The sequence below is a fragment of the Callospermophilus lateralis genome, chromosome 1 (genome assembly GCF_048772815.1).
Source record: "Callospermophilus lateralis isolate mCalLat2 chromosome 1, mCalLat2.hap1, whole genome shotgun sequence".
Lineage (NCBI taxonomy): Eukaryota > Metazoa > Chordata > Mammalia > Rodentia > Sciuridae > Callospermophilus > Callospermophilus lateralis.
In genome coordinates, this window is record NC_135305.1 from 155,749,171 (window position 1) to 155,773,933 (window position 24,763).

At 36.5% G+C, this 24,763-nt stretch overlaps 1 protein-coding gene across 2 annotated transcripts in view; it reads left to right on the forward strand.

Annotated features, from left to right (window-relative positions):
* Naa25 (N-alpha-acetyltransferase 25, NatB auxiliary subunit) overlaps positions 1-23,061 on the forward strand; it is a 73,830-nt gene extending 50,769 nt beyond the window's left edge. For both annotated transcript variants that reach the window (XM_076854117.2, XM_076854202.2), the window contains exons 16-24: positions 3,410-3,561; positions 4,277-4,402; positions 6,091-6,334; positions 6,979-7,102; positions 8,304-8,369; positions 10,341-10,438; positions 12,828-12,938; positions 15,380-15,526; positions 20,113-23,061. In XM_076854117.2, coding sequence (XP_076710232.1) covers positions 3,410-3,561; positions 4,277-4,402; positions 6,091-6,334; positions 6,979-7,102; positions 8,304-8,369; positions 10,341-10,438; positions 12,828-12,938; positions 15,380-15,526; positions 20,113-20,235 — 1,191 coding nt within the window. In that variant the 3' untranslated portion in view covers positions 20,236-23,061. The remainder of the gene's footprint in view (positions 1-3,409; positions 3,562-4,276; positions 4,403-6,090; positions 6,335-6,978; positions 7,103-8,303; positions 8,370-10,340; positions 10,439-12,827; positions 12,939-15,379; positions 15,527-20,112) is intronic.
* Positions 23,062-24,763: the final 1,702 nt, after the last annotated feature.

Below are 24,763 nucleotides of genomic sequence, written 5' to 3' on the forward strand. Positions count from 1 at the left end.
GGATATATTAAATAGGAAGCAGCACAGAACCGTGTGTGAACAATTGGAATATAGATTTGTTTTTCTTAGTGTCTGGTAAAATGTTCTAACAAGGTTATGGCGTGGCCTAGAGGGCTCTAATAGCAAAGGACAGTTCTGAGAATGTGGATGGAGGGTTCTCTGCTTAGCTGTTGAACTGTGCACCATATTGATTGGCTTTTTTAGCCTGTCTTCTCTGTCCTGTGATTGACATTGTTATTCAGACCTTATTTTGTGACATAGCTTCTGATCAGGAAGAGAGGAAAATGACTTTCAGCAACTGAACACATTACTTAGAGTGTGCTGGCCAGGCTTAGAGGTTAAAAGAGCATCTCTAGGGCCCTAGGCTTTTAAATCGTCAAGTGTGAGTTTTCACTGTGTATTCACGTATATCTGCTTGCTCTGCTCTGTTTTTAAGGGATTTCATTAACTCAAAATCAACTGAAATTATTTCCTCAAATTGATCATTATTGTAGCTGTAATTTATTTACCAGGAGAAGGATAAAGACACCTGATTTACTAAAGAATCCTTTTCAAAATTTTGTTTCTCAACTAGCTTTAAGGTAGTGAGAAAAAATAAGGGATCCTTAAAGCCCAATATCTGGTTTTTCTGTTGTTTTAATCAACTATGCATTCTTGAAGAATCATTATTCATAAAGATTTGGACAATAAAGAAAGGTACATTATTTTATAATGATAGAAATTAGGCTTTAATTTTTTCTAACCATTGTGTTTGAAGAATTGCTTCTGGGGAAAAAAACAACCCCAAAATAAAAATGTACAGTATTGTAATAAAGGGAAATAATGTTCCCAGGAGCAGTTTGAGGGGTGTCTTCTCCTCAGTGTTTTTAGTGTCTTTTTTGATGCTTGGTCTTTTTTTGATGGTTGTGTGTAGGAGTGACTAATTGATCTGGGACTGGGACACTTTGTCAGTTTGTAATGGAACTAATGTATCATATTCAAGTAGCTATCTTAAGGGATCCTGGAGAAAAAAGGGAATCTCAGTACACAAGAAAAATGTGCCTCTATCTTGATGCCCCATCACCAAACAAGGGAACAGTAGCATGGAAGGTCTCCTAAAAGAATCTAAGGCTGCCTGTGATTGTAGTGTCACACTGCGTGCGTTAAACCTTCTCATAGAATTAGAAATGTTTCACTTCAGGGCCAAAGATCCATGCTCAACAGCTTTTATTCTTGATAGTTTTGGGGATCCCCAAATGCCTTTTTTGGGGGGTGACTGATGTGTTTTACTTCCCAACTATTTCTTTGAAAGAACACTTATTCCTTCAATGGGAAATCCTGGGTTCTCAGGAAGGTTTTGTGCTGTGGGACTGAAAGTTGAATTTGAAGGTCTGCACAAGGATTTTCTTTTTAGATATGTCTTTGGCTACTGTCATCTTACTTTGGAATAGATTCTTTTTATAATATGAAAGTCAGTGCTAGATTTTCCTATCTCCTAACGTTCTTTAAATGTTTGTACTACTATAAAAATCTTACTTTAAAATGTCTATCTTAGGTAATGATGATTGTAAGTTTCAGGTCTAATGTCCTAATTTGCTAGTTTTTACAGTGACCAGGGTTCATTTCAGGCATCCATACGGGATCTAAATATATCCATTTGTACATAAGCTAGTAGAAATAGGTACAGATGACATACACCATTCAAAAGTCTTAAAGTGCCTGTGGCCTCCAGTTTTCCCTGTTGTCTCTCAAAAGTTATTGGTTGCGCCCTGGCCCAGATCTAGCCTTGCGCTGGTGCTTCACTGTGATGTTTAAGGAGGACTATAACGGTGTCCACCTTCTTGGTTTGTTGAAGACTATTTCTTTCTCACTGCTTTTTTGAAAGTTTTTTTCTTAAAGTGCTATTCCATGGACTACTCAGTAAGTTCTCTGCCTTAATTATAACATATTTTAGAACTGGAATTTATAAAGTTGTTTGGATTACCGAAGTCATATATCTATCCTGATAACTTACTAAATTATATGTTTCCATTTTTTTAAGCTGTAAGTTCCTAACGCAAGGGCTGATAGTAAACCTTGATGTGTTCTCTCAGCCAAAGTGCCATAGGATAGGCATATGTGATTAGTGTCCCGGCCTCTTCTTGATGGGGCTTATCACTGTCCTTAATCAAGCTAGAAGGTACACTCAAGCTTTTTTGGATAGTCCTTCTTTAAACCTGCAGGATCACAAGTAATCTTTTTAATTTTCTTGTGTCCGTCCGTCTTTAATTTCTCCAGATACTGCAGGCAAACAGCTCGCCGAGGTGTCCCATGGGGGTTTAAAAGCCGCATCGAATGCAGTTGAATTAGCGCCCGTGGCGCAATCCCGCGGCCTGAAATGAACCCTGCGAGGCTGTGTATCAGAGGGTATGTTGTTGACTATTGGCCTATTTTCCTACTGGGCAAATTTCTCAGTCATAATAGAGATGGGGGCAGAGCTGACTAACTGAGGCTGTGTAAAAAGACTGACTTTTCTAGGAAGAATCTTTGTTTGGACACACATCAGCTTTGAGCTTAATGCTTTCCTTGACCCTAAGGTTTGATCTTCTGTTCTTCATTCCTGTTGGCATAGGCCTACACTTCTGAAATGTTCTTGCCTGAGATTTTCTTCTATTATGCCAGGATTTCCCTTTAGAGTTCTTTATCTTGCCTCTGTTTTGTAAACATCTCATCTATATATATGCTTTAATCTACAGTTAAAACACATACTAAATGTTTCCTTCACTTGTCTATGGAAGTTTCTAGAAGAGGTCTTAGGTAGTTCAGTTGGACAAACTTGTTCTTGAAGTTGTTCTGTCCTCAGAATTGATTATAACATTGACTTTTATGAGTCTTTGGTGTCTTTTTTCTATTCTGGTGTAATACATATATGTCCTATGTGTGTGGTACATCATGCAGAAAGAGACAAAACCAAGGAGTAACCTTTTTGTAAAAGAGTGACTTTTATTTTGGGTACGTGGAGGTGGTTCCATTATTCTGGCATCTTCGGAACCTTTATATAAAACAGCTGGTCTTGGAAGCAGAAAAACATGGAGTAATATCCCTTCCAGAATGGCACTAAGCAAATTTTTGATTGATGTGGCCTCACAAAACCTCCAGTCCTATTGCATTGAGAGATATGACTGACAAGAGAAGGTCTATGGGGTGGTAGTGGCAGTTGGGCGTTGTGAATAGTAATATTAGTAAAGAACACATTTGACTCTGGTACAGAAAGGAAGAAAAGTAACATTATAAAGAACTGATATTCTGTACTTGGTAATAAAAACTTTTAAAGATTGGATTCAAAGCTTTTCTTAATTTTAGCTTGAATATTTTGTTTTGACTGGCACGGTTTGCTTACAGTGTCTGACCTGTGAAATATTTATACCAAGATGATGTCTTTCCTTCCCAGACCTCAGAATATATTATTCAAGCTTACAAATATGGTGCATTTGAGAAGATCCCAGAGTTTATCGCTTTTAGGAACAGGCTGAATAATTCTCTTCATTTTGCACAAGTCCGTACTGAACGGATGCTGTTGGACCTTCTACTTGAAGCAAATATGTAAGTATTACACAAAGGGGGAAAAAAAAAACCCAAATGAAGGAATTAAATCAGATTCTTAAAGCCATTAATGCATTCATGGTGTCATTACCAGGTTTAGGATAAGGAAAAAACAGGGGGAATGAAAGAAAAAGGGTGGGAACAGAGAAAACAGAACTTTGGCCTTACATAAAGAATGGTAGAGCCCCAGTGGCACACAACTGTAACCCAGAAGCTTGGGAGGATGAGGTAGAAGGATCATGAGTTCAAAGCCAGCCTCAGCAACTTTGCAAGGCCCTGTCTCTAAATAAAATACAAAATAGGACTGAGGATGTGGCATAGTGGTTGAGTGCACCTGAGTTCAATCCCTGGCTCCACCCCCATCCCCCATCCCCCCACAAATAAAAAAGAATTATAGAGAATTGCCAGCACCATCTCAGATCCTCTGCAGGAGTCATTTTATACATGCTCATTCTCTTGATCCATATTATGCTTACAAGTTTCCCTTTGCACTACAAATGGGATTTCAGGAGTTAGTGCTGATTCATTACTTTGTTTGACCTTCTCTTGTCATGGAGTAAGTTGGCATGATTTTTACTTGGTTGTATATCACCTTATATGAACCCTTATTTCTTAGAATAATTTTTTTCTTTTTTCTTCCTTTCTTTCTTGTAAAACAATGTTGAAAACATTTTCATGACTATTTTCCTATTGAAATAAATTCTATATATCGCAGATCAACCAGCCTAGCAGAAAGTATAAAGTCAATGAATCTTAGGCCAGAAGAAGATGACATTCCATGGGAAGATTTGCGAGATAACAGAGATTTAAATGTTTTCTTCAGCTGGGATCCAAAAGACAGGTAACTGAAATTTAACTCCAAGCCATTTCTCTCTCTCTCTCTTTCTTTTTTGGTACCAGGGATTGAACTCAGGGGCACTTGACCACTGAGCCACACCCAGCCCTTTTTTGTATTTTATTTAGAAACAGGGTCTCACTGAGTTGTTGAGCTACCTCAATTTTTTGCCGAGGCTGCATTTGAACTTATGATCTTTCTGACTCATCCTCCCGAGCTGATGGAATTACAGGAGTAAACCACCACTCCTGGCCAAGCCATTTATTTCTAAAGGATTAGGATGAATCCAGTTGGGTATGGTGGTGCTTGCCTGTAACCTATAGTTATTTAGGAGGCTGAGGCAGAAGGATCACAAGTTTAAGGTCATACTGGGCAATTTTGAGAGACCATATCTCAAAATAAAAAGGGCTGGGCATGCATCTCAGTAGTAGCGTATTTGCCTAACATGTGTGAGGCCTTGGGTTCAATCCCTAGCACTGGATGGGTGGGAAGAATTAGGTTTAATCTGATAGTTGTTTAGAAAAATCTTCTCTTTTACACAAATATAAAATAATATGTTTGTTATTGGGATAAGAAAATATAGTTAAGCCAGAAGAAGAAAATACGTCTCACCCCTTTGCTACTTCATAGCATATAAACAGTGGAAATGTAAACATAAATGATTTAACTTATGTAAGTAAAAATGGCAAACTTGTTACATTCTAAAAATTTATGGTAAATAAATTGGTAAATTTGTGTGTGATGTGCACACATGTTATTATATATATATAATATATAATATGTATAATATAAATATATATTATATAATATATATTATATATAATATATAAATATATAATGTGTTATATATATTTATATAACATAACATATTTTATATATAATTATATATTATATAATAATATATATTCATATATAAATATATTATAATATATAATATATATAAATATATATAACGTGTGTGTACATCACACACAAACAAATTTACCAATTTATTTACCATAAATTTTTAGAATGTAACAAGCTTGCCACTTTTACTTACATTTCAATGCATTCTACCATTGAAATTCACTTTTGCAATACAGATGTATAAAAATGTACATTTTTTTATACATCTGTATTGCAAAAGTCTGAATGGATATATACCAAACTTGTTAATACTCTGGGTATTTGGTTATCAGGGCACTTTTTTTTCCCAGTTTTTACTTTTCTGTCATTTGAATTGGTGGGCGGGAGTGGGGCGGGCAACTGGGGATTGAACCCAGTGGTGCTTAACTGCTGAGCCACATCCCCAGCCCGTATTATTTTTTATTTTGAGATAGGGTCTCCCTGAGTTGCTTAGGGCCTTGCTACACTGCTGAGGCTGACCTCAAACTTGGGATCCTCTTGCCTCAGCTGCCAGAGCTGCTGGGATTACAGATGTGTGCCATCACCTCCAGCTGTCAAACTTTTTGTATCATGTAGTACTTTAATTATCAGGAAAAAAAGTCCTGGGGAAATTAAGTTAGGAAAGTTACCATGCCCATTTTATTGGTAGTGAAATGGGGATTCAGAAGATTTTTGGCTTTAAGATCATCCAAATAATAAGTGAAAATTGGAACCATTCAGCAGTATCTTGACTGATAAAAATGAATGTTGAAAGCTTTGAAGGCAACAGGTTGAATAAAATGGATGGTCTGAGCATGTTTTTGTTTAAGGGATGTTTCTGAAGAACATAAGAAATTTTCCTTGGAGGAGGAGACCATGTGGCTAAGAATCCGTTCCTTAACATTGAGGCTGATCAGTGGCCTTCCAAGTCTTAACCACCCTGTGGAGCCAAAGAACTCTGAGAAGACTGCGGAGAATGGTGTATCCTCTCCCATTGATATTCTTCGTTTGCTCCTTCAACAGCTAGAGTTGGCCGTGGAGACAGGAAAGCGATTTATTGAAAAGGAAATTCAGGTATCATCTATTTAATTTGTCATTAAAGCTTCAATGATTATATTTATGATTGTCATTTAATTAGGACTTTGGGGTTGACCAAATACTAAAGAATAGAATTCCCCCCCACCCCACCCCCATTTTATGGCAGCTGGAGTCAAAAGAGGTATACTATAGATGGTGAAGAAATTGCAGAGGCTTTCCCAATACCCAGGCTGAATAATGAAGAAAAGCATAATTTTTTGTGTGTGTGTGATGATAAATTTCTAATAGCTATCAACAAATTCATATGGCATTTCTATTTTTACTATAATGGTCAGAAAGTAGTTTGCTGATTAATGGTTTTTCATTAAATCACCGAAATGTTTATTTATTTATTTATTTATTAGTTTAAGGTGGACACGGTTGTGGTGCTGAGAATTGAACCTCACGCATGCTAGGCAAGCACACTACCACTACTTAAGCCATATCCCCAGCCCTTGTTTTTTTTTTTTTTTTTTTAATTGTGGTGCTGGGGATTGAACCCAGGGCCTTGTGCATGCGAGGCAAGCACTCTACCAACTGAGCTATATCCCTATCCCCAAAATAAGTTTTATCCAGTAGTTAACAAAGCTTTATTTTCTTCTTTTGAATGAATTAAAGGATATTATTTTCCCTCTTTCTAGTATCCTTTCCTTGGTCCTGTACCTACCAGAATGGGTGGATTCTTTAACTCTGGCTGTTCTCAATGCCAGATAAGTTCTTTTTATCTTGTTAATGATATTTATGAGCTGGATACCAATGGTTTAGGTAAGTAAGTATTTTCTTGCATGTGAATTTCCTGGGTTTTTGTCATTGAAAACTTAGTAAATGCAATGAAACATCTAAAACCTCAGATACTTAGCAATATGGAGTAGATGAAAGCTGGAAGCTGCTCTGGCAATGTCTGGTTTAGTGTTCAAGAGGGCACATTCACAGATTTCAAAGTAATGTTTTAGAATCCTGATTTTTTTTCCCCATATTTAAAGGGACTTGTTACGTCCAACAGTTAATTTATTAAAATATTATTGAATTTTAGTTGGTTTTTTTTTTTTTTGGATACTGAGGATTGAACCCAGAGGTGCTTAACTACTGAAACACACATCCCCAGCACCAAAAGTATTTTATTTTGATACAGGGTCTTGCTGAGTTGCTTGGGTTCTCACTGTGCTGCTGAGGCTAGCTTTGAACTCAACAGTCTTCCTGCCTCGGCCTCCTGAGCCACTGGGATTACAGGCATGCACTACCATACCTAGCTTTAGATTGAATTGGATTTAAAAATTAAGTTCCAAATTTTGTGGATAAATTCTCAAGCTTTCAACCCAATGAGAATCACAAATATTTCTCTTTTTCAAAATCATAAAGTTTATAGATCCTATCATTTACAAGAATTTTTAAGCACTCGCGGCAGGTTTCAAGTCCTCAAAGAGAATTTCAGGTAGTACCTATGGTGAAAAGGTGATTAAATGCTCCCCTGTCCTTTTAAATTTGTTTATTTTAATTATGTACATATGACAGAAGAATGCATTTTGATTCTTTGTACACAATTGCAGCACAACTTTTTATGTCTCTGATTGTACAGGATGTAGCATCGCATCATATGTGCAGTCATATGTGTACCTAGAGTAATAATGTCCATCATATTCCACCATCTTTCCTACCCCTATACTTCTCCGCTATCCTCCTCTCCCCCCTCCTTGTCAAATCAGTTACTTCATTTTCCCCATGGGCTTTTTTTTTTTTTTTTTTTTAAATTTTTATTTATTTATTAGGGGGGGTGCTGGGGTTTGAACCCAGGGCTTTGTATGTGCAAGGCAAGCACTCTACCAACTGAGCTATATCACCAGCCTAAGATTCGTAAGTTCTTAACAGGAAGAAAATGATTCTTACTGTGTTTTGTTTACAGGTATTGACTATGCTTTTTATTTTAATAAGAAAATGAAAGTTTTTAATTTTTATCTTTCAATTTCAGAAGATACAGTGGAGATACAGGAGCGAATAGAGAATAGTCTTAAGTCTTTACTAGAACAGTTAAAGGGTGAGTTTTTTAGTTTTGTTTTGTTTTGTTTGTTTCTTTGTTTGTTTTTGCGGTGCTGGGGACTGAATCTAGGACCTTGTGCATTTTGAGTGAGGAATCACTCATGTCCCAGTCCAGAGGGTGAGTATTCTTACTGTAGATTTTTGTATGTGGTTGTTTGGCAGTAGCTCAATTTTTATATATATAAACTTGAAGTAGGATTTGAAAATAATGATGCATATTTTTAGAATTTTTCAAAACCAGTTCTTTAGTATTAAAAGTTATTTTTGTATTACAAAAGTATTAGATACCTATTATAAACTGGTACACAAGTGAGTAAGGTCTTTTTTCCTTTGCCAGGCAATTGTCCAGACTTTTAATGCTTTGGAGTCAATACGCATAGATGCCACCTACAGCCATTCATATGTATGTGAAATACATAGTAGTAATTTCTTTTAAGATATGAAAAGGTATATATAACACAGGTTCGTTCCTTTGCACACCTGCAATTCCCACCCCCCCCTTTGGGGGGGGGCAGGGGTTAATACTGGAAAGTGAACCCAGGGACGCAGGGGCACTTCACACTTAGCCATATCCTCATGTCTTTTTATTTTGAGTCAGGGTCTCAATAATTTGGCTGAGGCTGGCTTTGAACTTAAGCTTCTCCTGCCTTAGCTTCCTGAGTGGCTGGGATTAAAGGATGCACCACCATACACAGATAATGTAGGCTTTTTTGATTTTATTTTTTTAATTTTCCTGGATACCTATGTAATTCTATATCTATCTATCTGTTCATATGTATATATGTTCACTTTTATTTTTTATTTATTTTTTTTTTTTAAGAGAGAGAGAGAATTTTTTAATATTTATTTTTTAGTTTTCAGCGGACACAACATCTTTGTTTGTATGTGGTGCTGAGGATCGAACCCGGGCCGCATGCATGCCAGGCGACCGCGCTACTGCTTGAGCCACATCCCCAGCCCTATATGTTCACTTTTAATAATACATAATGTTCTGAAATGTCAGTATAACAAATTTACTTGTGAACTCCTCTGTTTGACATATACTTGCATTATTTCTTACATTTATAATAATGTTGAAATTCATATCTTGGGACACAGTGTTTGAGTAATCATTTGGTTATTTCCTTGGGATAAAATTTCCTTGAAATGGAATTATTGTTAAAAGGGATGTATGTGGGCTGGGGGTGTGACTCAGTGATAGAGCGCTCTCCTAGCATGTGCGAGGCACTGGGTTCCATCCTCAGCACCACATAAATAAGTAAAATAAAGGTGTCCAACTTAAAAATAAAGGTATATATGCATTCTAAATCTGTAAGGGTCTGTCTTCTCAGGGACCTAAATGGTCTTTTACTTTATTTCTCATATGAAAGATGTCTGAAAATTAAAAGATGATCAAGAGTGTAAGAATAAAACATAGCCTCTGTTATGAAGATACATTTCTTTAGTATACTTTCTTGGTCTTTCATTCCACTATACAAGTTCTTCTCACTCAATTTTAATTTTATTGGGACCATGTGTGACCTATTTTTGAGATATCTTAGACTCTACAATTAATTTATGGTGGGGATTGAATTCAGGGTTTCTGTACATACTAGGTAAGCACTGTACACACTGAGTTATCTCTATCCCTTTTTAAAAAAATTTATTTTGAGACAGTCTCAATTGCCTAGGCTGTCCTTGAACTTGTGTTCCTTCCTGATTCAGCCTACCAAGTAGCTGGGTTTACAGGTTTATCACACTATACCTGACGAGATATATTATTTTGAAGTCTGTACAGCCATAGTAAATATGACTTTTAGAGGCTTAAAATAGTTATTCTCTAGTTTTTGGTTCACTGTGGTTAAAAAAAAAAAAGTTTCTGAACTAATTATATTTGCTTATTTTCTATTAGATTATATAGATTGTGTTCCTGAAAATAGCATTGAAACAAAAGGCGAATAAAACCATAAAAATATCTTTTTGTCTTCAGATGTCTTCAGTAGATGTAAAGGTGACCTCTTAGAAGTTAAAGATGGTAACTTGAAAACACATCCTACCCGTTTAGAAAATCTTGTCTTCTTTGTTGAGGTAAGTTTTGTTCTCTTCAACAATGAACATGTAACAGGCACCATATTCCTGCAATTGATTAATTAATGAAATATAATTTTGAGGGGTGGAGACTGGGAATTGAACCCAGTCGTGCTTTATTTATTGAGGTATATCGCCAGCTACCCATTCCCCTAGTTTTGAGACAAGGTGTCCCTAATTTGCCTAGATAGGTCTCTTACTTTAAATTTTCTGCCTCAGCTTCCTGAGTCTCTGGGATTACAGGTGCACACCACTGCACCCATCCTATACCTACAATTTAACCTCTGTAATCCTGCTTTGTTTGTTTGTTTTGGTACCCCAGATTGAACTCAGGGGCACTTAACAACTGAACTACATCCTTGCAGCCTTATTTTGAATTTTATTTAGAGACAGGGTGGTCTCACTTTGCATTGTGCCTTGCTTTTTGCTGAGGCTGGCTTTCAACTCATGATCCTCTTGCCTCAGCTTCACAAGCTGCTGGGATTATAGGCATGTGCAACTTCCTGTAATCATGCTTTTGTTTTTTAATCCTGCTTTTGTTAATTGAAAAGCCCTTTAAATCATTTTCTAAACCATCTCCTTCCAAGAATTCTACAATGATTTCATTCATAATGCTGAGGTAAAATTTATTGGAAGTTATTTTAGTGATTTCTCAGGTTACCCAGAATCATTCCAAATCTAGCTGTTTTCTCCTTTCCATTTTCTGACTCACTCTTTGTTTTTGTTTTGTTTTGGTTTGGTTTTTCTTTTCTTTTTCTTTTTATTCCCATTGTTGTTGTTGTTTATTGGGTATTGAACCCAGGGGCGCTTAACTACTGAGCCACATCCCTAGCCCTTTTTTATATTTTATTTAGAGATAGGGTCTCACTGAGTTGCTTAGGGCCTTACTAAGTTGCTGAGGCTGGCTTTGAATTCTTGATCTTCCTGCCTCAGCCTCTGAAGCCACTGGGATTACAGGTGTGTGTCACCACACCCAGCCTGACTCACTCTTTTTATTTTTTAATATTTTTTTTTAGTTGTAGATGGACACTGTATCTTTATTTATTTTAATGTGGTGCTGATGATCGAACCCAGTTACTCACACATATGAGGCAAGTACTCTACCACTGAACCACAAGCCCAGCCCATTATTTATTTATTTTTAATGTGGTGCCTCACATGTGCTAGGCAAGTGCTCTATCCCTGAGTCCTAAACCCAGACCCTGACTCACTCTTTGTTCTGGAGTTTAAGTTATTTCTTTCAGCTTCTTATATTTTTTGTTATTGTTTACTAATTACTGAGATATTCTGCATTATGAAGGAGTCCAGGGTTTGATATAACCAAACTCTCTGGTTAGCTAGAGGAAAAAAGGAGGATTGCATTCACTCATAATCCATTATCTTTCCTTTAATTCTGTCACAAAGTTGTTTACTTCTCCTTCCCTACTAGTCTAATTCCCCAAAAGCAATATACTCTTGTCTGGCGTCTAGCATATTAGAAGTGCCAAAGAGATAAAGCAGTAACTGGATATGCACATATATGCACACACTGCAGTATAGGAGGAGATTGGTAAATAGCTAATTTAATACAATCCAGGATCTGTGCTGATCAACTTGAGGGATCTTCTCTACCACCAAAGTACATTTTCAGCCCTCTTTATTTTGAGACAGGGTTTTGCTGTGTTGCTTAGGGTCTTGCTAAATTTCTGAGGCTGCCTTGGAATTTGCTGTCTACCTGTCTCAGCCTCCCAAGGGGCTGGGATTCTAGGTGTGTGCTGTCATGCCCATGTCCATATATCTTCAGTCAAAATTTGCAAGTGAAATGGTATCTTACCTGTCGGGCAAAGCATGTGGAGAGAGCCATATTGTAAAGAATCTTTAGATTCAGTGCCTAGGAATTTGGACTAAGCAAAAAGGATATTAATAAGTCCCTAATTATACAGAGATGTGAAAGAAACAGAATGGAGTAGAGGATGTGGAGTTAGCTGGGAGAGCCAGAAGAAATAATAAAAAGGTAGGTAGGGTATTGCAGTAGTCTGAGCAGAAGAAAAAGTGCTGAATCAACATGTGACTATAGAAATGAAAGACTGGTGCTGCATAAAAGCCTGGATTCTATCCCCAGTTTCTCCCCAGACTGCCTTGTGCCCCCAAAAGAAGAACAAATAAAGATGTGAGAGTGAAAATATATTCAGGGGAGAAATCGAAAGGAATTGCATAAGAATGTATCTCAGAGGTATAGCACTTACCTAACATGTATCAGCCCCTTCTTGCATCCCCAGTAACACTCCCCCACCAACAAAAAGGATTTGCACAGAACTTCTAGTTAGAATTTCTTTTTCAATTCATTGCCTTTAACTTCCTGATGGGATTGTAATCTTGATTGATTATTTTGCACATTTTCCACTTTCAGACTATTTCTGTTATCCTTTGGGTGTCCAGTTACTGCGAGAGTGTCTTGCGACCATACAAATTAAGTTTACAGAAAAAGAAAAAGAAGAAAAAAGAAACCAGTATCATCATGGTAATAACAGAAAAACACAAATAGCAATCTAGCTACAGACTGTTTTTTCTTTTCAAAAGTTTTCTTGCATGTTTTAAGAGTCATTAAAGTTTTCATTTTCTCTGTCTTTTTTTTTTTTTTTTTCCTTTTTTAAAAGAATCTTACTAGCTGATCACTTGCTCAGGCTGATCTTGAATTTATGGATTTAAGCAATCTTCCTGTGTCAGCTTCCCAAATTTCTGGGATTATAGACACATGTCACTGTGTATGTCTTAGACTATTTCTTGAGTGAAAAGCATGAGCCACCGGGCTCTCATGTTTATATAACATATATGTGTTTATGTGTGTGTGTGATTATATGTTTATATGTGTTTAAAAATTGAAGTTTTCTGATATTTCTTTTGTTGCTATTATGGATTGAATCCAGGGACATTTTGCCACTGAGTAACATCCCTAGCTCTCTTTATTTTTAATTTTGAGACAGGGTTTCACTGAGTTGCTTAGGGCCTTGCTAAGTTACTGAGGCTGGCCTTGAACTTGCAATCATCTTGTCTCAACCTCTTGAGTTGCTACTATTACAGGTGTGTATCACTACACCTTGCTAGATAATATATGATCTGTTCTTCGTTCAAGTTTCCTTTCGTAGAAGTATTTTTCTTAGTGTCTATACTTCCCCACTTCCCTCATACCCAAGTAGAAATTAAAGTTAGGGATGCTTTATCACTAAACTAAATCCCCCACCCTTTTTATTTTTTGTTTTGAGACAGGGCCTCCAATAAGTTCCCAGGCTATCCTTGAACTTGTTATCCTACTGCCTAGGCCTCCTGAATAGAATTATAGGCATGTGCCACTGCTCTTGGCCTATTGATAAGTTTTGCTCCATTGGTTTCTTAATAATGTTATTAATCCTCATTATAAATGAAGCAATTTTTAAAATTTTTTTTTAGTTGTCAATGGATCTTTATTTATATGCAGTGCTGAGAATCGAACACTGTGCCTCACACATGCTAGGCAAGTACTCTACCACTGAGCCACGACCCCAGCCCAATGAAGCAATTTTTTCTTAAATTGTCATTTTTTTAAAGCATTCTTTTTTTTTTAACCTTTATTTTATTTATTTATTTTATTTTCGTGTGGTGCTGAGGATCAAATCCAGCGCTTGCACATGCTAGGTGAGCGATCTACCCCTGAGCCATGACCCCAGCCCTCATCTGTTTTTTTTTTGTTTGTTTTTTTTTTTTAAAGAGAGAATTTTTTTTAGTATTTATTTTTTCAGTTTTCGGTGGACACAACATCTTTATATTATTTTTATGTGGTGCTGAGGATGGAACCCAGCACCCCGCGCATGCCAGGCAAGCGCGTTACCACTTGAGCCACATACCCAGCCCCCTCATCTGTTTTTTAATGAATGATTTTTTTTTTTTCCTTTTTCTCTGGGGTATTGGAATTGAACTCGGGGACTTTTAACCACTGAGCCACATCCCCAGCCTTATTTTGTATTTTATTTAGAGACAAGGTCTCACTGAGTTGTTTAGTGCCTTACCATTGCTGAGGCTGGCTTTGAACCTGCTATCCTCCTGTCTCTGTCTCCTGAGTTGCTCTGATTAGAAGCATTCTGCACGCACCCAGCCTTTTCTGTTGTTTTGTTTTTAATTAAAGTAGTAATTTTTAAAGAATATCTTGAATGTTTTCTAGTTTGGCATCATGTTTAGAAAGGCTTTTCAAAATTTGTTAGCCAAATTATCTTTTGGTATTTTCTTGGAGATTTCTTTTTTTCTTTTTGAGATTTATTGACTCATTTAATTTTCCTCATGTCTTTCAGTTTATCTTGGGCCTTTTTTCTTTTCTTTCATTCTGCTCATTTTTCACCCCTATGGTATGGGGGATGAGACTCAGGACTTTGTGCATAGTAAGCAGGGGCTCTACCATGTAGTTGCACCCCAGCACTTTGTCAATTTACTTATAAAGAGTTGTTCATGAATACAATTTGCTTACAACCCCCCACCCCACCCCCGGCCTGGCTTCAATATAATTTCAAAATGTGTCTATATCTGTTCCCCTTCTCTGTTCTTTTTTCTAAATTTTCTTGTCTGTTGCTATCTTTTACTTTTTCTATTCAAACTTGGATTATTATGTTTCTGTTCTCCATTAACATTATTGGAAATCTTAAAGAAATGAAGAGAGGTGGTAGAGTTTCCTGGCTGGCTGTATGTTGAATGATGAAGTAATATATTTTCTAGTGGATTCTCTTCTCTCTAATTCTCCAGAATATAATAAAACCTCACTTTAACAAATGCTTAAGTTTTCCTTTTTTGTGATTACAATTATATTGTTTGGTGGTGTATGTATCTCCATTCCTGTCATGGTATAGCATGCAATCAGCATACCTACATGTTGTAAGCATTGGGAATGCCTTTGATAGTATTTCATCTTTTAAAAAATGTTTCAAATCCTGTTCCCAGCCACCTGTCTTCAGCAGTTTCCAAGACTATGTTTCTGGACTTCAGACTTTAATTTCTAATGCTGTGGATCATATTAAGGGACTTGAAACACATCTAATTGCACTTAAGCTTGAAGAACTTATTTTAGAGGACACGTCTTTCTCTCCGGTAAGAGATTATAGATACTCAGCAATGTTTTTTTTTTTTTTTTTTTTTTTAATATATATATATTTTTTCAAATGTTATCTTTATCAAAAGTACAAATCAATTTTCAGTCCATCATTTTCTTCTTATAAGACTAGCTAGGTGTGGTGGTATATGCTTGTAATTACAGCTACTGCAGAGGCTGAAGTAGAAGTATCTCAAGCTCGGGCTATCCTGGGCAACCTAGTGACGCCCTGTACCAAAACAAAAAATACTGGGGATATAGTTTAGAGATACAACACTTGTAGGCTTGATATCCTGTATCCCAAAACAAAACCAACCAACAACCACCAAACCCAAAACAAAACCCAGAAAACATTAAAAAAAGAAGACTTGTGAATGAATGTGCTTTGGCAGAAGTTTTCTGTTGTTGTGTTGGTTGTGGGATTCCCCACCCCTTTTATATTTTGGGGGTTATGCTTTCACCATTAAAACTAATGCTAGTATTATGAATTGTTTCCTATATTGAGTACCAGATGGAATTAGATATACTCTTAAGATTCAAGAACAATCTCTGTAAAATTTACATGCTGTTGTATAGACTGCCTTCCTTGCCACCCTAATAATTATCACCTGAAGAAAGAGATGCTAGACATCAGAAATAATTATGTTACTTGATCATTAGGCTAGAATAAGCTAGCCAAAAACGGAATGAATGGAACCAAGTATGAATCATTGTTCACAACCATTAGATGTCTCCTGATATTATTTTAGGACTGTTTCTTAAAATTCTCCTAGTTGTTAGCACAATGCCTGTAATGTTTTGCCTTTAAAATATGGGTCTCCTCTCTCCTCCCCTTGTGCGGGGGATTAAACCCATGGGCTCACACACAATAGGCAATTGCTCTACCATCGAAATGCATGCACCTTCAGCCTCTAAAATAGGGACTTATTTAATAAAATATATGGATTCTTTCTGGTCAATGTTAATTCACTCACCTGGAGTCTGCTTAGGATTTTGGTAGGAACCAGAAGGGCAGTGATAAAGCAATCTGTTTCTAGTCAGCTGCTCTAACAATGAAATTCTGATCTTAGATAATGTTTTCTTCTAGTAGGTGTCTGACTTAAATCTTTGCTGATGAGGGAACTCATCCAGTAATCTGAGGATGACTGTCGGCCTAGTTTCAGACGCCCACCCAGACTTTCCTAGGGGAGAGAATGAATGGAATCTTGCTTGATATACCAACCTTAAAAGACTATAAGCTTCTCTTTTGTAAAGTTTAAACATGTTAGAGCTTTGAACGTTGTGCTTACTGTGGGAAGGAGCCCAGAGCTTTTGACATACCAAAGACTGAGTAGAGAAAGCAGTCTTGTTCACAATGAAATGAATGAGTGAGACAATCTTATTGGAGTGTGGGTACTTTTGTGAAGAGTGATGAATTTTCACCAGGCACATGGAAATGGAGGAAAGCCATCCCAGGCAAAGGCACAGAGGTAGAAAGTGAAATATATTTGGCACTGTGAGTCAGTTGGCAGGGGCATAGAATATGGCATGTGGGAAGGACTGTTAATTGCATGGTGACAGGCATAGTAGCCCTGCTGATTTATGACCACTGAGTTGTTATCTGCCTTCTTAAATGAGGACTCAATTTCAGTATTCTAGAAGTTGTCCTTAGCTTTGCAGTATAACCTTGGAAAAGTTAGTTACTCTATTTGGGCATCAATTTCTTTATCTATAAATGAAGATGATGATAATACCTATTTCATAGGATTATGGTGAGGATTAAACAAAGCAGTAATTAGCCTTTATTAATGTCATGATATATACAGTACAGTAAGCAATATCAACTACCAAATTGTTTCCACATAGTGCTGAGTAGTCTTTTGTGTTAAAAACAACAACAGTGACTGGGACTAGAGCTCAGTAGTGGAGTGCTTGATTAGCATATGTGAGGCACTGGGTTGGATCATCAGCACCACATAAAAATAAATGAATAAAGGTATTTAAAACAACAACAAAAACAAATTGAATAACCCTCTTCAATTCAGTTTCCATTAGGTTCGCTTCTTTTTCATTTCCTTCCTTTTTTTCTAAAGTTGAAATCCAGCATTATAAGGTCTCTTGACTAGACCTGTAAGTCATATATCAACATCTTTTTTGTGTATATTTATAGTCATTAAGAAAACATACAGTATTACTGTATTTTGTACTTTTTAAAAAGTGTGGGGTTGCGCACACCCATAATCCCAGCAGCTTGGAAGGCTGAGACAGGAGGATCATGAGTTCAAAGCCAGCCTCAGCAACATCGAGGCACTAAGCAACTCAGTGAGTCCCTGTCTCTAAATAAAGTACAAAATAGGGCTGAGGATGTGGCTCAGTGTTTGAGTGCCCCTGGATTCAATCCCCAGTAAAACGGAAAAAGAAAGTAAAGTATTCACTCTGTTCTGCAGCTTGACTGCAGAATCTGTTCAGATCTGTTCAGGTCAAGGCACAATCACAGCAACTCAATTTCAGCAACTTGGAGGCTGAGGCAGGAGGATTGCAAGTTTACGGCTTGGCAATTTAGCAACACCCAGTGTCAATCTCAAAACAAAAATAGAATGTCAAGGATGAAGCTCAATTGTAAAAGCCTCCCTGGGTTCCATCTCCAATACCATATACACACAGAATTTTCTTGGCCTAACTTATATAGACAAATCTTGTTCATTTTAGCTGTATATTATTCAAAATAAAAATGCACCACAGTCATTGGTCATTTCAGCTTGTTTCTTGTGTGTTGGGAGGGTACTGGGGTTTGAAATCAAGGACACATTACCACTGAGCTATATATATATCACCTGCTCCTATATTTTCTGATCTGGAGGATTGAATCCAGAGATACTCTACCTACTATTGAGTTACCTCCCCAGCCCTTTTTACTTTTTATTCTGAGACAGGATCTGGCTAATTTGCCCAAGCTGGCTTCAAACTTGAGATCTTCCTGCTTCAGCCTCCCAAGTAGCTGGGATATAGCTACATCATTGCACCCAGCAGGATGTTTCTTTATACAGCCATTCCTCAGTATCCGTGTGGGATTTTTTTCCCCCCAGAATACATGCATGAATGCACACATACACTGAGGATACTCAAATTCCATGGGGGTTTAAGGCCCTTATAGAAAATTGTGTAGTATTTGCATCGAACCTAACACATCTTCCTGAATGTTTTAAATTATCTCCAGATTATTTACATACTTAATATAATATACATGCTATGTAAACAGTTGTTATACTGTTTTGATATTAGTGACAAGAAAAACGCCTTAGCACGTTCTATATATACAGACTGAATTTTTTTTCTCTGAATAGTTTGGATATGCAGTTGGTTGAATAAGTGGGTGCAGAACCCATGAATATGTAGGACCAAATTTATTTGCTTTTACATATATACTAAATGAAAATCAAATCTTTTATGGGTACTGAGGATCGAACCCAGTGCCTCATGTGTGCTAGGCAAATAGTCTACCACTGAGCCACAACCATAGCCCCTAGATAAGATCTTAAATCACAGTATTCATGGGTCAAAAAATGTTACCTGCTTTCTTCTGTAGTCAACTTTATTTAAACATACCCAGTCCTCAGCCATCTTCATTTCTGTTTGTGAAAACTCCTTCCCTTCCCTTTTTTTTTTTTTTTTTTTTTTTTTGTGGTCTCTACCACAATAAATATGTGGCAGCAATTATTTAACTCATACTTTTGAGAAGGCCTAAGAAAGCTCTGTCTTTTATCATTTGGTGTCTTGTACTTACAGACTCTGTCAGTAGAGGGAGACTTGTTAGTATTATAACTGGAAAAGAAAAGACTTGGTAAAGCTGAGACCCTTCAGTAGTGGCTATGATGATGTCTATTTTGAGGTAAAGCAAAAAAATCAGACATCTAATTTTACAGTTTGTGTAGCTAATAACAAAATAGTAATGATTTTATGTGCAAACTACTTAGTAATCATTTACCACCTTTTTTTCAAGATGGCTGCATTTTTTTTTTTTTTTTTTTTTTTTTTTTTAATGATGGTTGTTCACGTGGAGGTGTTATCCCCAAGAATGTAGCTTCAGAGGTTGGTCTTGAAGAAAAGATAAAAATTGCTCTTGAAAATGTTATACAATTTTTACACTTACTTTGATAATTGTTTTTGGTGTTTGAATTTTTAAAAATATGTGTTTATTTTAGTTGTAAATGGACCTTTATGTATTTATTCTTATGTGGTGCTGAGACTCAAACCCAGGGCCTCACACATGTTAGCCAAGTGCTCTACCATTGAGCCATAACCCTAGTGCCCACCTTTTTTCTTGATGAAAAGTTATCTGTAAGAAATTTGCTTTCCTACTTTATATAACTTGTAACAAAGGTGTTGGATAGAATGCTTTTCTGAAGCAATAGGGTCTTAGTGAAAAACCACATTGAAAAATACCTGTGATTAGCTTTTAGCCTCTGCATTTTGATACTGAAAATGACTCACTCTGTTCTGATGGAGCTTGCATTGAGGTAATGGTAGTTTTAACTTTTATCTGAGTAACTCTAATCTAGGAGAATCATTTTTGAGCAAAACCACTTAGTTTTCTCTTTCTTTGTAGGAAGAAAGAAAATATTCAAAGACTGTGCAAGGGAAAGTGCAGAGCAGTTACCTACACTCACTTCTGGAAATGGGGGATCTGCTGAAAAAAAGACTTGAGACCACAAAGAAACTAAAAATTTAAGGAAGTGTGGACCACAGGCACTGATGACTCTACAGCAGAAAATGACGATACTATCTTCCCAGGCAAAAGCAACATCTGGTTGATCATCATTTTAATCCAGAACTTCCTCACAAAATGCATGAAGGACTTTGATTGTGAATTAATTTTTTTAGGTATTAAATACATACAGCTGACTAAATTATTGTATATAAGCCAGAAGTAGGACCCTCATCCGGGTTTGACCACTTTTTATAGATGTTCATATGCATATGGCAGCAACAAGAGAACCCCTTACTTTTCTTCCCTCCCATCACCAGAAACATCTGGGAGGGGAAAGGGTTTCTATTCAAAAGCAGCAATAGAAATTAAGCATAAAGCATTGACCTCAAAGCAGCTGGATGGCCCTCCCATTACAGCAGTGGGAGTTTAGTTTGTTCTTGAGCCATAGGAAGCAGAAAAGAGAAGTAGAGGGGGATATGACCAGGAGCAGGCCCTTTTCCACTGCAGCAGGTGCGTTTTGAGGCTTCCTCAAACCCAAGGCAGGTCCACAGCAGACCTCAGGCGAGATTTAGCATAATCACTTGCCCTGAAGGGCACTACTCAGATGACCACAGGTGCTGATTTTTTTTTTTTTTTTTTTGGCCTAATAATCTTGATAGCCAAGATAGCCCCATCCATGTTCCTGTGAAAGTTAAATCTCAGATAGGGAGACAAGGAAGACCTTATTAATTAGTAGGTATTTAGAGAGGAAAGTAGTACAGACCATTTAGCAAGCCTGCTAACGACTAGCTTGCTGTCTTTCATCCATTTGGGAAGTTTGGGAATCACTGTTTTCAAGAGAGGTGTACATATTTATGCAGGCAATACTGATACTTATTTCATCAGTTTTGTGAGTTATATACTGCAGTGGATTCATGAATCATATGTGTATATATATGCTTGAAAATTAATTACTATTTTAGTGTTTTCAAGTGGGGGGGGTTGGTGAAGAAGGAATATATATTATGGATTTAAACTAGGTTTTAAGTTTTAGGCTGGCAAAAGAAATGTTACCCAGTGGGTTTAATGTTCAGTCTACTTTCTTGAAACTTAAGAATTGTACCAGGATTGTATTTACCTTGTTCACCTGGAGGTCTTGTCCCCAAGACTGTAGCTTCAGAGGTTGGTCTTGAAGAAAAGATAAAAATTGCTCTTGAAAATTTTTACACTTTCTTTTGATTTTTTTTTTTTTTTCGGAGTTTGAATTCCAGCTTCCTTTTTTCTGTTTTAAAGTTAGTAATTTTGTAAGGACAAAGAAATGAATTTGATGAGGAAATTCCAACATCTGATGGAGGATTGGTCTTAAAGCCCTTTTCAAGGTCCTTTCCTGTGCACTGCTCCAATGAAATGTGATACTTTTTTAAAAGCAACCAAAAGAGCTGGGAAAATCTATGTATGCAAAGTTTGCATTTTGTCCCTCCTTGACTTTCTTATTGACAATTTGATATGGTAATTAATAACTGTTTAAAAATTATATTACCTGTTCAAAATAAGACTTGTTGGAAAACCTAGTCCATCAAGTAATTTCAAAACATCACATTTTATATAAATTTAGTAGCCACAATTGTCAAACACCCCTTCCTAAAGGGAATAACTGTCCTCCTGAACAAGATGAACTGAACAACCCGATTCGGAATATCCTTTAATGACAACGTGTCATTAGTTCATATAACTATGGCCTATTTTAGATGGAACTGTGTGTATTTGGGAGGGTGTGTATATGGCTATGTTCTTGGAATGATGTTTCTTTGCATATCCAAAAAAGTACTGTACAAAGAAATAGAAATGCTCTTTGATACAAGTCTGTAGTCTATCATATGTATGCTTAATGGGCTGGCCTTGGTCAAGGACTGCAATGACTCTAATGGTCTGCCTAACTGGTCTCCTGCCTTGGAGTATCTGGGACCTCTACTGGTTTTACTGACAAATAATGTTACCTTAAAGTTATGCTTCCTTTGTTACTTGCTGATTTTCCTACTAAATGTAGCATTTCAATTAGATTCAACTCTCACATTTTGAGATTACTGTAAAAAGAATGAAATTATGCAGAAATGGCCAATATCTTTTATCAATCTGTTCCTTTGGGAACTGTCGTGCACTATAAATTGTGTACAGTTTAATATATATATATATATTAAACACACACACACATACATACATATATATGTGTGTGTGTACATATATATATATATTTACATGAGTAAAAAGCACCCTCTCCCAGCAATTGTATGTCATTGATATTTGAAGAGATTTCTCAAATAACCCGCTGCTGCTGCTGTTTTGGTTTATATGGGTTTTTTGTTTAGTTTTTCTGTGGTAAATTGATATTTAAAAAAAAAAAAAAAAGGAAAGGAGGAAAAAAAAAGCTACTGTTTACAGACTAAAAAACTATTGCCTTTTATACTACTGAGATCCTGAGTTAAAGACTCTCCAAAGTAAACATTTGGTTTAAGTCATTTACTTGATGGATAAAAGGTAGAGAAATTTTTAGTGTTCTCTACATAATAGAAAACAAATGCCTAGTTGTGTTGCCCATCAATTTTGTATATTTTCATAATTTTAATTGTTCAAAATTGCATTATATTTTGCAATCACTATGTTCAATCTGGATTTGTCTTTCATTTTAACTTTTAATATAAAAGGGGGTTTCAGTGTATCTATAGGCTTGTTATTGAAACTCTTCCTGCTTATTTGATGTGATTTATTAATATGGGAAGTCCATATTCTTCCTTATTGAGAATTAAGTGAAGCATAGCAAATCTAAACTCGATGGGTTAATTTATATAAAATTTTCATTTTAAGTTGGCATTTCTGCCTGGTTCATTTTTGTTCAGGTTCTTAGAAGCTACAACCTTCTAAATGGTATAACTCATCTCAATTTTTATTAAAGAGCTATATACCCAGCAAAATTTTATTATTTGAAAGTTATTTTTTTTTTCCTAAGGCCACCATTTCTTTTGGCTTAGAAGCAGTACCTTCCATACTTAAATTATTACTGAATACTTACTGACAATGCATCAAGATTCATAACTTTCAGGCTCTGCTTATTTAAAGGAAAATGAAACTCTCTATCCTACTTATTAGTTGTTGGTGTGGGGAAAGGCCATAAATAGTTGTGTAGCAAAGTCCTATTTAATATAAATCAGGGTATGTGATAGTGTTGAGTCACTTCGGATTGGGTCACGAGAGGATCTCCATAACATTGGACGTGAATGGTGAATGTTTGTCAGTCATAGAAAAAGGAACACAGTTGGAAAGGCCCCAAGGAAGGGAACTGCTTAACATGTTCCAGCAACTTGTGAAAGGAGTAGAAAGGGGTCAGCATTTGGATAGAGTGCTAGACCAGATCAGTCAGGACCTAAAGGCAGGGGAAGGACTGAGACTTAGAATAAATGTAATGGAAGGTTACTGGAGAATTTCAGGCAGGTTGATGACATGATTTACCCAAGGGTACTTGAGAATCCAGACACTGAAATTCAAATTTTATTTGGGCAGATTGAATAGCTATTTTTCCCGAGTTTCTTTCTGTTCTCTGACAGAAAAATCATTTTATGTATCTCTGAAGGGTCCTTTGGGCCTGTTTTTTCAGTTACAACTTAACTCCCTACCAGTGTTCTCTTTTCCTTTAACTAAAAGCAGGTATGTGCCTGTACCTACCTAACTGCCATCCTTTGCTTTTCCAAAAAGTTTGGCTTGGATTTATATTTTTTAAATATTCCCCTTGTTTTTGGATGCTATAGCCTTAATGCAGGTACAAATTTCAGTTAAGATTGCAGGGTAAGCTACCATGAGTCGAAAGCTCATACAGATTGTGGAGTTCCTACTGCAGTTTGCTTGAGGGACAGAGCTTTTCTGCAACCTAGTGTCCACATTATAGCCCAGGAAACATGGGTCCCCAATAAATAAGCTAGAAGCTGTTCTCCATTCCATCTCATTCTTATACTTGATGGCCACAAATTCCCAGTTTCTTAGTTCTGTATGAATAATCTCTTCTAATGTGATCACTCCAGTACTTTTTGTGGCATCAATTACCAAGAACTATTTCAAAATTAAAATCATTTTTGGCACCATTTAGGAAATTTACAGGTTTCTTAAAACAAAATTCTTCAAGTTGGATATAGTGTCTGCTTCAGATTATCAAGAAATTCCCTTAAAATTGTATACAGTTTGATTCTAGGAAGCCACTCCGTGTAGCCTTCAGTCATAATATTAATTTATTAGATGCTAAGTACAAAAGCCCTCTGATATATGATTATCTAGTTCACTCTGGCTTTATAAATAGCTAGCCTGAACCCACCCAGTGGCATACCAACAATCAAGATTAGGCCACATTCGGGGCCTGAGGATGCTTTTGGGTTTTATAGTCTTCCTTGTCTGCCATTTGTGTACTTACTCTAAAAGTTGGTATTTACTGAGTAACTGACAAAGTGATTGAGCATGAAAACAATTTTTAAAACTTTCAAACAGGACTAAATTCTATCATTTTGTTTTCTAAACTAAAAACCCTGTC